This window comes from Cloeon dipterum, chromosome X (genome assembly GCF_949628265.1).
Source record: "Cloeon dipterum chromosome X, ieCloDipt1.1, whole genome shotgun sequence".
NCBI lineage: Eukaryota > Metazoa > Arthropoda > Insecta > Ephemeroptera > Baetidae > Cloeon > Cloeon dipterum.
In genome coordinates, this window is record NC_088790.1 from 29,604,795 (window position 1) to 29,618,348 (window position 13,554).

The 13,554-nt window shown below is 37.2% G+C and overlaps 4 protein-coding genes across 5 annotated transcripts; 2 read left to right on the forward strand and 2 right to left on the reverse strand.

Annotated features, from left to right (window-relative positions):
• The first annotated feature begins 29 nt into the window (after positions 1–29).
• BckdhA (Branched chain keto acid dehydrogenase E1 subunit alpha) lies at positions 30–4,378 on the forward strand. The gene is made up of 8 exons (XM_065492236.1): positions 30–186; positions 317–478; positions 1,732–2,089; positions 2,932–3,076; positions 3,126–3,329; positions 3,732–3,900; positions 3,962–4,056; positions 4,112–4,378. The coding sequence occupies exons 1-8, from the start codon at positions 133–135 to the stop codon at positions 4,182–4,184; spliced, it is 1,260 nt and encodes a 419-aa protein (XP_065348308.1). The 5' UTR covers positions 30–132; the 3' UTR covers positions 4,185–4,378.
• Positions 4,316–8,825, reverse strand: sll (slalom). The gene is made up of 9 exons (XM_065492235.1): positions 8,686–8,825; positions 8,159–8,276; positions 7,905–8,101; positions 7,656–7,852; positions 7,375–7,602; positions 6,366–6,608; positions 6,177–6,311; positions 5,997–6,122; positions 4,316–4,584 (listed from the first exon to the last, which is right to left on the reverse strand). The coding sequence occupies exons 2-9, from the start codon at positions 8,194–8,196 to the stop codon at positions 4,414–4,416; spliced, it is 1,335 nt and encodes a 444-aa protein (XP_065348307.1). The 5' UTR covers positions 8,197–8,276; positions 8,686–8,825; the 3' UTR covers positions 4,316–4,413.
• A 62-nt stretch (positions 8,826–8,887) lies between these two features.
• Positions 8,888–11,796, forward strand: Uch-L5 (ubiquitin carboxy-terminal hydrolase L5). 2 transcript variants are annotated; one of them, XM_065492238.1, is made up of 8 exons: positions 8,888–9,045; positions 9,215–9,278; positions 9,339–9,444; positions 9,498–9,685; positions 9,744–9,941; positions 11,193–11,292; positions 11,352–11,603; positions 11,655–11,796. In XM_065492238.1, exons 1-7 carry the CDS (start codon positions 8,970–8,972, stop codon positions 11,586–11,588), a joined length of 969 nt encoding a protein of 322 aa, XP_065348310.1. In that variant the 5' UTR covers positions 8,888–8,969; the 3' UTR covers positions 11,589–11,603; positions 11,655–11,796. The 2 variants fall into 2 exon arrangements, with proteins under 2 accessions (XP_065348310.1, XP_065348309.1); XM_065492237.1 differs by having other exon boundaries at positions 11,352–11,674.
• On the reverse strand, positions 11,601–13,469 carry LOC135944958 (alpha-aspartyl dipeptidase). The gene is made up of 6 exons (XM_065492240.1): positions 13,288–13,469; positions 13,144–13,235; positions 12,934–13,088; positions 12,043–12,216; positions 11,776–11,918; positions 11,601–11,705 (listed from the first exon to the last, which is right to left on the reverse strand). Exons 1-6 carry the CDS (start codon positions 13,401–13,403, stop codon positions 11,651–11,653), a joined length of 735 nt encoding a protein of 244 aa, XP_065348312.1. The 5' UTR covers positions 13,404–13,469; the 3' UTR covers positions 11,601–11,650.
• Positions 13,470–13,554: the final 85 nt, after the last annotated feature.

A 13,554-nucleotide genomic window follows, 5' to 3' on the forward strand; every position in this document is an offset into this window, starting at 1 on the left:
CTCCCTCCCCTCCACTTTCTCGTGGCCTCGCTCGCTTTTAGTGCTCCAGCTGGTCGGCGGCCGCAAGACGTCCCCGACGACTGCGAAATTCATACGAAACCAAAAAATAATTTTTTAGCAAAAAGCCCAAACATGGCAGCATTTTACTCGAAAGCACTCAACCTCAAAGCATTTCGTGCCGTCCAGGTAATATTTTCAAGTGATTCCATTTTGCTCAATTTTAGCTTGCAAATTTATAATACAAACAAGTTTCTGCCTTCTTGAAAATGATTGGAATTTGTGAATTGATATCTAAATGGAATTCCCTGATTTCCAGTCGCATCTTCGCCTATTTTGCGACGCACCAAAGTTCCCAGGTGCCAAAACAACGTGGACGCAGACCCTGAAAATCAGCGAGGCCAAGCAGGAGGACAATTTGCCGGTGTACCGGGTCCTGGACAAGCAAGGAGTCGTCATTGATTCTTCCCACGAGCCTAAAGTAATTAAAAACTAAAAACAAATATTTATTTAAATTTATAGAGCTGTGAAATTTTGACAGTCAAATTTTATTTATTTAAAAGCTGCAAACTCTTAAAAATGTGCAAAAATCCAAAAAAATTATTTAACAGGAGGAATTTTCCTTGTTATTTCGTTAGACCTGTTTTAAAACTGACAAAAATGCTGTCCTGATTTAATTTAGATAATTTTTTTCTCCATTTATGGGTAAAATTCCAGTTGAGAATTTTATTTGAGTACTTTTAAATTGTCCGGTTTGTAATTGAAAGAGAAGGAGAATCCTCCTTACTTCTTATTTTTCAGTTTAGGAGGAAATATTGTATATGAACTAAGTTTTTTAAATTTTTTAACTCGTATATTTGGTATTATTATTAATTTTCATTTTAAAACAATTTAAATTTTGGCTAATATTTAATATTTTTCCGTTAAAATGCTCAATTTCAATAACATTAAATTAAAGCAGAGCTTTACAGGACAATAATTAAGATAATTTTGCATTCGGTTTGTGTTATGGACCATCTCAAAAAGTTTATTGCTTGTGAAATTTAACGAACAGAGTTTATCACTACAATTTGTATTAAATCAAAACCTAGGAACAAATTTCGCGAAAAATTAAATGATTTTTTCGCTTGATTTCGATCCCTATCGTTACGATTTACCCAATGGAATTCGCATTTTCAGGAAATATTCCTTAAATTGTGAAATAAATCGTGGTTTTACAGAAAGGAGACAATTTCTGCTCGCCGCTTAATTAGCATTCAAACTTCTGGGCCGATTTTCTAAAAAAATAAATGGTCACCTGCAAATTTAGCTCCTTTTCTTTTTTTTTTAAATGATGCACACTTGAAGTAAAGGTAACAAGGAATTTGTCTGTAATTAATTGGACAAAATAAATGTCTCAAATAAATATAAATAAAATAAAACAGCTTTAAAGAGGATTGAAATAGCAAAATCCTTGTTGAAACTGATCCCTAAGAATTTATAGTTAAAGCCAAAATTAACGTAAAATATTTGAGAAAAGTGGCTGAAAAGTTAGCACTGTCTCCCTACTTGAAATCCAATTTTATTTCACAACAAAAAGTTTCCCTAAAAGGTTTCACACGCTGTTAGACAGATCTCGACCAGAGGAATCGAAATCTTCCAAGAAAATGTGGTCAAGCGCTGGAAATTTAGGGGAAATTTTTGAAAAATTTGAATTTTTACCACTTTAATAATTACTGTCCATTTTTGAATCAGTTGTCCTCGGAGGTGCTGCGCAAAATGTACAAGTCGATGACGTTGCTGAACCAAATGGACAACATTCTGTACGAGAGCCAGCGGCAGGGCCGAATCTCGTTCTACATGACCAACTACGGTGAAGAGGCGGTGCAGATCGGCAGCATCGCCGCCCTGAACAACGACGACCTGGTGTTCGCGCAGTACCGCGAGGCCGGCGTGCTCGTCTACCGAGGCGCGCCCATCGACTTCTTCATGAACCAGTGCTACGGAAACAACCTGGACGTGGGCAGGGGCAAGCAGATGCCTGTCCACTACGGCAACAAGGACCTTCACTTTGTCACTCTTTCCAGTCCACTCACTACGCAGCTTCCGCAAGGTAATTTTTTTTTCAACTATAGAAAAATAGATAAAAAGGGATGTGCTTTTTAAAATAATAATTTTTTAACCTTCTGTTATAACATTTAATTTTTTTGTTGAATATTTATTCTAATTTTGGATAAAAATTAATTTTTTTCAGGAAAATAATTGCTTGTTTTGTTAATAAAAAATCGGGTTTTTTATCTAAAATCTTTTCCTTTGTATTCAATTTTATATTAAATTAAAAAATTGACGTAAAAAAATTGTAGATCGTAAAAAACAGCACGTTTAAATTGATCTATATTGACTTTTACCGTGAATCGGCTCTTTAAAATGACGCAGTAATTTGAAAAATGGTCTGAATTCGGAAAACCGCATCTGAGGGAACGTGCCCCACCGAGGGGCATCGACTGGGGTTGAAATAATCGCCCTGCGGCCCATAGGTCCCCAGCTGGGCCCCTAAAACCACAATTTTCTTATGTCCAATTCACGTTTTTTCACCTTTAAAAATTAATAACTTGGCTCCTATGAGTCATAGAGTCAAAAATTAAAGTTCGTTGGACTCGCCGTAAAATTCTGCGTCGAATAGACCCTAAAGCGACCCCTGTCAGCCCCCCGACAACCCCAAAACCCGTGCTAAAAAGACACATTTTCTTTTGATTTTTTTATTTAATTCACCTATGGGCCGCAGGGTGATTTTGTCTGCTCGATTCTTTGTTTCTAGGTTTAGGAGGAATTTTCTTCCCGTCATTTTCTCGCATGCTCAGTTTCGAAATTTCTGACAATAGAAATAAAAATATTTAGAAATGCTTTTAACTGATTTACCTCATATTTTTATTAATTTAATTCAACCTTCTTCAGCTTCTGGGGCCGCATACGCATTTAAAAGGGCGAAGAACGGCAAGGTTGTGATCACCTATTTCGGAGACGGCGCCGCCTCAGAAGGAGATTTCCACGCAGCCCTGAATTTCGCTGCTACCCTCGAGTGTCCTGTCATTTTCTTCTGGTAATTCTGTAATAATTTCAAAATTGCAAGGCTTTAATTTGTATTTAAGCCGTAACAACGGATACGCAATCTCGACGCCGACCCACGAGCAGTACCGAGGCGACGGAATCGCGAGCAGAGCGCCAGGGTACGGAATGGGCGCCATCAGGTGCGACGGCAACGACCTGCTGGCCGTCTACAACACGGTCAAACTGGCGAGGAAGTACTGCAGCGAGAATAACAAGCCCATCCTTGTCGAAGCCATGACTTACAGGTGAGAAACTTGTTTAAAATATGTCAAAGCTCTTGTTTTATTTTTTTAAGTCCGAGAAATAGTAAGGAACAGGGTTAAAAAAATATTAGAAAATGCAGAGCAGGGGCAATTTTTTTTTTAATTTTAACTAGTTTCTTGCAGACAATGTTTGCACCTCAGTTTCCAATAATTTTCTAATTATTTGCTCATGACCTCGACTTGAAAAATTGTCAGAGAGAAATTTTTGGAGTAATTGAGACAGATAATGGCAATTTAAAAGAAAAAATCTGCTCAGTAGAGGAAATTTTGATCACTCTCACAGCAAATTTAAGATTTTCACTGCAGAAAAATGGAAAAAATAATTTTTTTCGCAAGAAATCGGTAATTATTTTTTTGGTAGTTTTTATCACAGAGATTTTTCAGAGTTGGCCACCACAGCACCTCGGACGACAGCACGGCGTACAGGCCCAAAGAGGAAATCAGCATGTGGAGCACCGAGAGTCCGGTGGGAAAATTCAGGCGCTACCTGGAAACCAAAGGCCTCTGGAGCGAAGAGGAGGAGAAGAGCTGGGCCAAAGACGTGAGGAAGCAGGTACAAACTCGTTAACGATGAACCATCTCGACGCTTAGGCTCATTTGGAATTAATTTTCAGATCTTGGATGCGTTCAACAAGGCGGAGAAAGTGCCAAAGCCGGCTTGGAAGGAGATGTTCGAGGGAGTCTACAAGGACCTGACCCCAGCCCTGAAGTACGGCCTGCTTTTCCATTTAATTAAATTCCCTATTTAATTTTAATTCATTTAGGGAGCAAGTGAAGGAGATGGAGTCTCATCTGAAGTCGTACGGCGCTCACTATCCGCTGGACAACTTTAAATAGAAAGCAAAATGGAATTGTCGGCTGCTCAGGAATCGTCTCACTACTTGCCTCAATCAAATTTACTATTTTTGTATGCCTTATTAAGAGTTTACGTTTGTTGGAAATTGCGTGATAAAAAAATAAAAGATTAATTTGAACTGTTGCCATATATAATATATTGTATACATAAAATAAAAATATCTAAAAATTGAAAATAGTAGTTGTTTCAAATGAAAAGTAGTATATAGTCTTAGACGGCCGCATTTGCTGACTGGGCCAGTCTGCGTTGTCGGATCGACTTCAATCTCTGTGCGCAATACATCCGCAGGAATACCGCCAGAAAGACCATCAGGATGCCTAGCACTCCGGCTATGCTGACGGCGTGCCCGTAGTAAATGCAGCTCAGCAATATCGCCAGCCCCTGAAAGTGACATTTTTTTTTTAAATAAAATATGGAAAGAATTGTTTCGTGGTGCAGGAAGATGTTTCAATTATTTTTTAATATTGTGTTAAAATTTCTAAAAAAAGTATCTGAAACCTCAGGGTAAAAAAAAACTATTATAAATTAAAGAAAAACTATTGGTATCAACTTAAAAAAGGATTAATCTCTTTTAACAACATCTTCATAGTGACTAAAATTACAGGATTATTCTCTTTTCAATCAGAGACAAACAATCTATACAGTCCGAGACGAACAATGAATTTTAAAAATAAGTAAATCCATAATTTTTTAAGTTTTAATTAAAATAATTTAATAAAGGGAACAGAAAAAATTCACAAATATTTTTTTAAATAAATTAGAAAATGAAAAAAGAGTGCCTTAACAAGATATTGAATTGATTGACGTGAGCCTGTTTTTATAATCTGATTTTAAATCCTCAAAATCTTATTTAAAAATCGAGCATGATCTTTGCCGGCGGCTCTATTTATGCCAGTACAAGAGAATGGTTAAAGTTGGAAGCAAAATTGGAACCAGAATCGTCTGTGTTTGGAACTATTCGCTCCTACATCGACTCGACGAGCGAACGTTTCCAAAAAGAGAAAAACGCCTTCCGTCGCCCGTTCATAATTTATAACTCCAAGTCAGGAACCGAATTCGCTTCCTAAACGCATTTTTCTGTTCCAATTCACTTCTCCAGCACTTTTGGAAGCATTTTGGTTCTGTTGGAACTGATATTTTCTGCTTGGGAAAGTAAATTTAATTTTTAAAAATTTAAATAGGGGTTTTCCATCTAAATTAGTCATTTTTTGTGATGAAAAATAAAATTTCTACAATTTTTGGGGCACTTTAATATTCGTAGGAAGAAAGTGAGCATTTTTTATGGACATAGCAAGACTTTTTGTGCATAAATTATTTTTTAACACTATAAAACTCATCCGAAAATTTTTCAAGAACCAAAAATTTACGATGGAGGCTCAGAAAATTTAATTTAAAAGCTATCAAGTTTCTTTATATTTAAATGTACTAATGATTTCAGACTCAATCCTGCTGCTGTGCATTCTGCTTCTTGAATTATTTCTATAGACGCGCTGGAAACAAAAAAATCAGTCCAGCCATTTGCCGCAGAAATGTCGGGAAATATTTTTAATTTCAAAAAATTGTTTTTCACAATTCTACGGCTATTGGGTAAACCAATTTTGGTTGTCAGAACGCCAAAAGAAAGCATATTAAGTGAAGAATGTACAGTGGCAGGATTGAGTCTGAAATCGCAACAGAATTGCCTTAAAATAGAAATTATTCGGTGGCGCCATCTGATTCTCTTTAGACCACTTAAAAATAATTCTTATTTATCACATGACGTATTTATTAAAATAACAAAAATCTAGATTTACCTGTCTGATGGTCATGATAATGGTGAAAGTCACAGCTCCAAATTGGGAAATAGTGTAAAAAATAAATAGCTGCCCGACCGCGGAGCAAATGGAGAGAATGACGCAGTCAGTCACAAACGAAGGAAACTATAGAAATAAATCATCAATAATCTCAATCCTTCCTAAAAATCTACCCATTACTTTTGTCATAAATGCGGCTGCAGCAGGAAAGGCGCCTTGCTCCAGCAACGAGGTCGTTGTCAGCAGGCAGGAAAACATGTTCACTCCAAGCATCATTTGGACCGAAGAAACTTTGTATTGGGAAAATAGCTGTCCCTGAAATGATCTTTTCAGTCAGATTATTCAGTATTTTAAATTAAAACAACGTGCCTGCCAGTTGGAGGTGAAGGAGTCGCACATGAGATAGCTGACTAACAATAAAATTCCGGGCAGGGTCGTCTCGACGACGGTCTTGCCCTTGGTCGCCGTCGAACCCTCCTGGCCAAAGAGGAAGGCGGCCATGCCGATCGAGATCATCACGGCGGTGATGTACTCGTAGTTCTCGTACTTCTTGCTCGACACGCACTTCCCCATGATCATCACTGGGATCACTTTGCACGATTTTGCAAGCACCTAAAAAAAAAAACACAATGGAATATAATTATTTTAAAAAGGTGTATTATAGAAATTATGGCCACAAAACAACAGGAAATTTCGTCAGCTCTAAGAAAAGATTTTTGCTCTTGCTCAGAAGGTCCGTAATTTGTTAAAAATATCCACCATTGAGATAACATTAAGGCTACACTTATTAAACAAATTCTGAACCAGCTTAAACCTGGCATCTTAAGAGTTTCCATCTGATTGTGAGAAAATTTTGCAGCTTAAAATTAAATTTTTTTTCTGATTCAAAAAATGTTAAGTCAGTTTTGAATTAACTCTTAAAAGAATTGACCAGTAGTTGCATAAACCCTTAGTTATTGAACCCAACAACAGATGGCGCAACCACAGACTTTCTTAAAAATTTTGTTTTAAGCGGTTTTAAGTCATTTTCGCTGCGATTTCAGACTCAATCTAGCTATTTTGCTTTTTTTAATTAATTTGCTAATTTTTGACGTGCTGAAAACCAAAATCGGTTTAGCCATTCGCCGTAGAAACGTTGGAAAAGATTTTTTTATTCCAAAAAATAGTTTTTCACGATTCTACGGCGATTGGCTGAACCGATTTTGGTTTTCAGCTCGTCAAAAAATAGCAAATTAATTGAAGAATGCACAGAAGCTAGATTGAGTCTGAAATCGCAGCGGAAGTGCCTTAAAATCGAAAGTCTACGGTGGCGCCATCTGTTGGCGGCTTCGAACACTTAGGGTTTATGCAACTGGTGAATTGAACAAGTTTAAATTACCTGGAGTGGGAAAGTGACGTATTTCAAGGCTTCATACTGGCAGAAGGAGCTGAGGATGTTTGAAAGAGAGCACAGCAGGTACTTGTACATGGGCAGGGACCTGCTGGTATGGTCGCGCTTCACCGACAAATAAACGGCAGCCAGACAAAAGGCGAGAATCCTGTTCACGAAGACCAAAAACTGCGAGTCCTTGAATTTTCCTACCTCCCCGTCCGCACTCGTATACTCCTAAAATTTGCTTCGATTAATACAATTTATTATTTTATTTTTTTTAGTTCTACCTTTGTCATGACCTTCTCCTGCAGGAAGCCCCACGTGAGATACGAGGTGAGCAATCCGAGGGCGCAGAACACCAATTTTGACGTGGTGCTGGCATTGCTTTGGTTTTTAATCGAGACACTGGCGGTGTCGAGCAGCTCGATCAGCTGTGGAGGCTCGGCAAAACAGCGTCGAATTAAGCGGGGCAGCGGACCAATTCCTGCAGCCCATTCACAATTCAAGAATATAATTAAAGTTATTAAAAATAGTACCTGGTGCGTCGAGATAGCCCGAGTTGTGGACAAACCGCAGGACGAGATAGAGAGGAATTATGATGATGAGATAGCCGAAAAAGTTGTTGACCAACCGAATGAGCCACGAAACCTGCGGATCATCTTTTTCGGCGGTGATAAGCTTGAAAATCTGAGACGAGACCAACACCAACACGATGCTGCCGGCCACGATCAGCCTGAAAGGGAAAGGGTTTATTAAAATGACGAATTTTTAATATTTAATTTCTGCTTACGCTATCAAACATTGGTTCACTCTTCCAGGAAGCTTCATCGTTTTAGTTGGTTAATTATTGACTAGCATGATACACCACTTCAAAGAGCTATTAGGCCTCTCTAAACGTCCATAATTGTCTGCAAAACGATGAGAATTTTTAATTAATAATTTTAATTAAATGTGTTCCGTTATCTCAACATTTAGCATATCACAAGCATGCCCCTTGTTGACTTTTTACAGTACAGCAGATACAGGAATTCATTTTTAAGATATGATAAAAAGAGAAGATAAAAGTTTTGATAATATAAATCACTGTGAACTATGTAAATTAAAATTATTCAAACCCCCGCCAATTTAGAGAAAAACAGAGAGATAGATGCTTCAGTCTAATTATCCTAATTATAATGTCCCGCAGTTAAAAATCAAATAAGACAGACAATTAATTTAAATGTAAATAATCAATCAGATCGATTGGTAAACTTTTCCCATGAGGAATACATTCATATGTAACCTAAATTTTTGGAGTGTTTACATTAGTTCCGTCACCTCAGAGCTAAGTTTCTGATGTCCGTCGTCTATAAATCTGCAGTTTTCGAGGCCTCGTAGTTTTCCACGATGTCTTTATAGCCTATGATTCACATTCACAAAAGCTTTACTACAAAAAGAACAAAAAAATCAACAGCACCAGCAGCAGGCAGACTGCGATCTGTGATGAGGCATGAGGCGACGGCAACGCCCCCTCCACCAGTGCGAATGTGAGAGCCAATCAGAAGCGATCAAAAACAAAAGCGCAACGAAAAACACAAACTTTGTGTTTTGTTTCGTTAATCATGGCCGACGCCGCTGGAAATTGGTGTCTCATCGAGAGCGATCCTGGCGTTTTTTCGGAGTTAATTAAAGAATTTGGTGAGTTTTGCCACCATTTTTTTGAATTTCAGAGTGATCATTTTCAAATTTTTCCTCTGTAAATAGCCCAATTTGTTGTACTTTCTAATTTTTCGGCCGAGTTGACAGTCACACGTCAAGCTCTGCCAGTCATGCTTATCAGTTTTAGCTAATTTTGCCTACATTTCAGGCGTGACCGGAGTCCAGGTCGAGGAACTTTATACTCTGGAAGGCAAACAGTTCGAGTCATATTTGTAAGCTAATTATTTTAACTTGTGAAACCGTTATAAATTTCCACAAAAAAATATTTGCAGGCCTGTGCATGGCTTAATCTTCCTTTTCAAATGGGTCGCCGACTCGGAGCCGTCCGGCCCCATTGTCCAGGATCATCGGCTAGACACTATTTTCTTTGCCAAACAAGTTAGTTTTATTTATTATGAAAATTAGAACAAATTTAATGGAATTTATTTCAGGTCATCAACAATGCGTGTGCAACCCAAGCCATTCTGAGCATTCTGATGAACTGCAAGCATCAAGACCTGAATTTAGGAAGTAATTTGTCAGAGCTGAAGGAATTTTGCCAGAGCTTCGACGCACACATGAAAGGACTCACTATCAGCAACTCTCCAGTCATTAGATCGGTGCATAATTCATTTGCTAGGTATTGAAATGATTGTTATTCCGTAATCATGTGTTATCAATGATTAATATTTTTGCAGACAAACTCTGTTTGAATTTGACTCAAAGTCGGCTTCCAAAGATGACGAGGTGTACCACTTTGTCAGCTATGTGCCAATTGACGGCAAACTGTACGAGCTGGATGGACTGAAGGAGGGCCCAATTGACCTGGGAGACATTCCTCCTGACACTAATTGGGTTGACTTTGCGAAACCCATCATTGGGAAGAGAATTGACAAGTGAGTCTCAATGAAATTTCAAAATATTATTTTAAATATAATTTAAAAAAATATTATCTAGCTTAAAAATGTGGAAATGAGAGAAAAAAGAGCTGATTTTTTTTTGCATGGAACTGGAATTATTTTATCTGGAACAGTAAAACCCGTGGTTATAAAAAATCAGGCTGAAATTTCAGAGGTGCTATTTTATAGTTTCGAGAAATTCCTTTTCAAAAATTTAAAAAATGCCATTTTTTCGATTTTTTGGAACCTTTGCACTTCTATATCTCGGGTTCTAACCATCAGAATTTTAAAAACTACCCACCGTTTGACTCGTCTGGACCTCCACTAACCAGCTAAAGGGTTTAGGGGGTGCTCACCCTCATCCCCTTTCAACCCTATAGTTGCAATTTTGACAAAAAAATTCAAGCATGGCTAAAATGATTTTAAATTAATTAAAACTCTCTCTAAATTCCCACTCCATCCCTTATTCAAAACTAAAATAAAAAAAATATTTTAAAATTAAATTTAAATTATTAAAAAAATCCAGAGCTTCATTTTTTTTATCTTTTTTCGAGGGGTTTGATGAAGTATAGCAACTTAGGGGTGGAGGGTAAGCACCCCTAAACCCTTCAGCTGGTCAGGGAAAGTCGAGATGAGTCCATTGGTGGTTAAATTGTTCAGTTCTGATAGTTAGAACCCAAGATTTGGAGTTGCAAAAAACCTAAAAATTTAATGCCATTTTTTAAATTCAATTTTTACGTGTTTTGAGGTGGAATCTATCACTAAAAAATTTTCTGTGTGTTCACACTTGTCGTGGGACAACTTTTTAACGCATTTTCTAATTTTCTAAATCATAAATTAAATTTATTTTTTATTTATTTAATTCATTTAACCTTCGTCTTTTACATATTTTCAAAGTTTTGATGAACTAAACGGATAGATATGCACACTCACAAGCTTTAATACCCTTTCAAAATTAATATCCAATCGCAAAATCGTGGAAAATCCCAAAAAATCCTTTTTTTTAGATGCAGAATTTATTTTCGGAAAATGCTGGGTTTTGCAAACTGTGATCCAAAGACTAGGGATCAGAACAGGGGATAAATCGAACCCTGGCGTCAGGGTATCCCTTTGAAAGACATCGGGTTGCTCAGGAAACTTCTCATGTGCTGAAATCTCGTACTTCACATTTTTTTTAAATAAAAATCCCTCCTTCAATTATAAAATTTGAAAATATTACCTAGCAGTCAACTATTCTCAACTTTTTAGATACACAGCAGGAGAAATCCATTTCAATTTGATGGGAGTGATTTCTGACCGGGTCACGGCGTACCAGAAGCAAATAGAAAAGATCCAGAAAGAAATCGAGGTGCGTCAATGAATAAAATTCACAAAAACATTTTTAAACATGATTAAATTCCTTATTAGGAGGGTGGAATGGACACTGACCTCCAGCAGGTGGAGATCGCCAGGTTCAAGGAGCGGATCAGCGAGGAAAAGTCCAAGGAAAACATGCACAAGGTGGAGAACATCAGGAGGAAGCACAATTACCTGCCGCTGATCGTGGAAATCCTGAAAACCTTGGCCAAAGAAGGGCAGCTGATGCCCTTGTACGAAAAAGCCAAGCAGCGCGCCCAGGAAAATGCAAGCAAGAAGATGCAGTGAAAGCAAGACCAGTTTGTAAAAAATACTGTATTTGAAGCTAAAATATACAAAACATTCTCTCACTAGAGCAGAAAACTGACATCATCGCCGACGTTGTATTCCTTGGGCTCGCACCCCCTAGAAAATAAGTAGAATTGTGTGTTTTTTTAGTGTTTTGTCTAAAAAGTGCTAGTCGAATCGGTCTTACGGTTTGAATAGTTTCGCGCCGAACACGCCGATTATTTTGGCGACGTTGCCCTCCACGTGCAGAATTGCTCCCTCTCGCAGGCCCAGCACTGGAGGCGTGCCGGGAATTTCGTGGTACTGGCTCAACCGCTCCTCTCGTGTTTCCTATCAAAATCCCATTTAATTTCTAATTTTTCCTGACACTAATATTTTCTAATAAAAAGTGTTTCCGAGAAACCATAAAAAAGATAATAATTTTCTTATAATTAATGCGATGCAATGTATTTACCCCTTTGTGTTTGGAATCTGGGTCGAAGTCGATGTAGTGAGGGTTGATGTTGAAAGGCACCAGTCCGAGAGCCGTCAACGTCGGAGGCCAAACGATGGGCATGTCGTTCGTCGTGTTGATGCTGGCTGTCGCCACGTTGCTGCCCGCTGAGCTCCCGATGTACGGAATTCCATCCTGCAAGGCAAAAAATATATCGAAATTAAATAAAAATCCCCTGGAGACTTTTTTAAATAATTACTTAAAAAAAATACTAAAAATACTCCAAATTTACTTGAAAGTAAACAATTTTACCACTTGAAATGCAAATCAATAGACTGGCTGAGTTATTTTTACAGGATTTTCCCAGAAATCTTCTTTAATTCGTTTATTTACCAAAATGCTGATCAAAACCCGTTCAATAATTTTTTTTATTTTAATAGGTTTCTGATGGCTGTCATGACTACCACGAAAACATTTAAAATTGATAAGAATTAGAAATTAGAAAATTAAAAATCATCACCTTTTAAATTTCTATTTTTTTAATGAATATTTATTTTTTTTCTTACTTGTACAAATTAAATGTTACCTTTTATAAACTTTATTTTTCTTATAATTTCAGTTGAAAATAAGAAACTTATTTTGTAAGGTAAAAATAAAAACAATATATTAAATTCACTGGAGTTTTTGCTTAGTCTTGATAACAGATAAAAATTAATTAAGGAAAGAGAATATTTCGGGTTCTAGATATGAATTTGCTGCCAAAAAGATAAATTTAAAATTTTGACCATTTTTTTATTGAATTTTGAAATTTAACCGTTACTTTTTCGGACTAAATGTTGCCTTCTAAACTTTTATTTAATTTTACTTATTTTGTAACAGATTTATGACGAAAGTAAAACATTAATTTTATACCTTCAAGACACGGTCCTGAATGGGCTGAATCAGGTTCAAGTCGTACAGGGTCTTCAGAAGTTGAAATGTGTTTCCACCGCCGATATAAATCGCTTCTGCAGACTTAATCGCCTCGATCGCATTCGGAGCTTCGTGGATTCCTTCCACAGCATATCCTGCAATTAAAAATAATAATTCAAATTTTATCATTTTATTGCATTAAATTTTTACCGAGCTCTTTAAGTGGGCCTCGCACCTTGTTCGTGTAGTCATTGTGGTCCTTCAGAGCATACGGCACAAATAAAATCTTTTTAACGTCGCTCCTGGTAGATTTAAAAATGAGGAAAATTCAAAATTATATTATTAATTTCTAACTTCTTGAGGAAGTCCTTAATAAAAGTGGCTGCGTATTCTAAATATGCAGAGCCGTGAACGGTAGAGCTGGAGAGCAACAAAATTCTACGTGCGCTGGCCATCATGAAACTAATCATGAGGCATGTGATTTAAAACTATGAACAATAAGCCAGATAACAGTCAGAGGCTCTTGAACCCAACAAGAACAACACTGACTTTTGTAATATAAAACAGCTGCACTTGACAGTTAAAAATAGCGGCAATTTCAAATTATCCAGCCAATCAGAT

Bases quoted from the DNA above. Each gene is read 5' to 3' on its own strand.
- BckdhA (XM_065492236.1), top strand. From the start codon at position 133: ATGGCAGCATTTTACTCGAAAGCACTCAACCTCAAAGCATTTCGTGCC. The intron at 3,077-3,125 runs GTAATTCTGTAA...TTTGTATTTAAG, and splicing joins TGTCCTGTCATTTTCTTCTG to CCGTAACAACGGATACGCAA. The intron at 4,057-4,111 runs GTACGGCCTGCT...TAATTCATTTAG, and splicing joins GACCTGACCCCAGCCCTGAA to GGAGCAAGTGAAGGAGATGG.
- sll (XM_065492235.1), bottom strand. From the start codon at position 8,196: ATGAAGCTTCCTGGAAGAGTGAACCAATGTTTGATAGC. The intron at 8,102-8,158 runs GTAAGCAGAAAT...TTTCCCTTTCAG, and splicing joins GTGAACCAATGTTTGATAGC to GCTGATCGTGGCCGGCAGCA. The intron at 6,123-6,176 runs GTAATGGGTAGA...TTATTTCTATAG, and splicing joins CAGCCGCATTTATGACAAAA to TTTCCTTCGTTTGTGACTGA.
- Uch-L5 (XM_065492238.1), top strand. From the start codon at position 8,970: ATGGCCGACGCCGCTGGAAATTGGTGTCTCATCGAGAGCGATCCTGGC. The intron at 9,445-9,497 runs GTTAGTTTTATT...AATTTATTTCAG, and splicing joins CTATTTTCTTTGCCAAACAA to GTCATCAACAATGCGTGTGC. The intron at 9,686-9,743 runs GTATTGAAATGA...ATATTTTTGCAG, and splicing joins GTGCATAATTCATTTGCTAG to ACAAACTCTGTTTGAATTTG.
- LOC135944958 (XM_065492240.1), bottom strand. From the start codon at position 13,403: ATGATTAGTTTCATGATGGCCAGCGCACGTAGAATTTTGTTGCTCTCC. The intron at 12,217-12,933 runs GTATAAAATTAA...TTTGCCTTGCAG, and splicing joins TTCAGGACCGTGTCTTGAAG to GATGGAATTCCGTACATCGG. The intron at 11,706-11,775 runs GTAAGACCGATT...CTTATTTTCTAG, and splicing joins GGCGCGAAACTATTCAAACC to GGGGTGCGAGCCCAAGGAAT.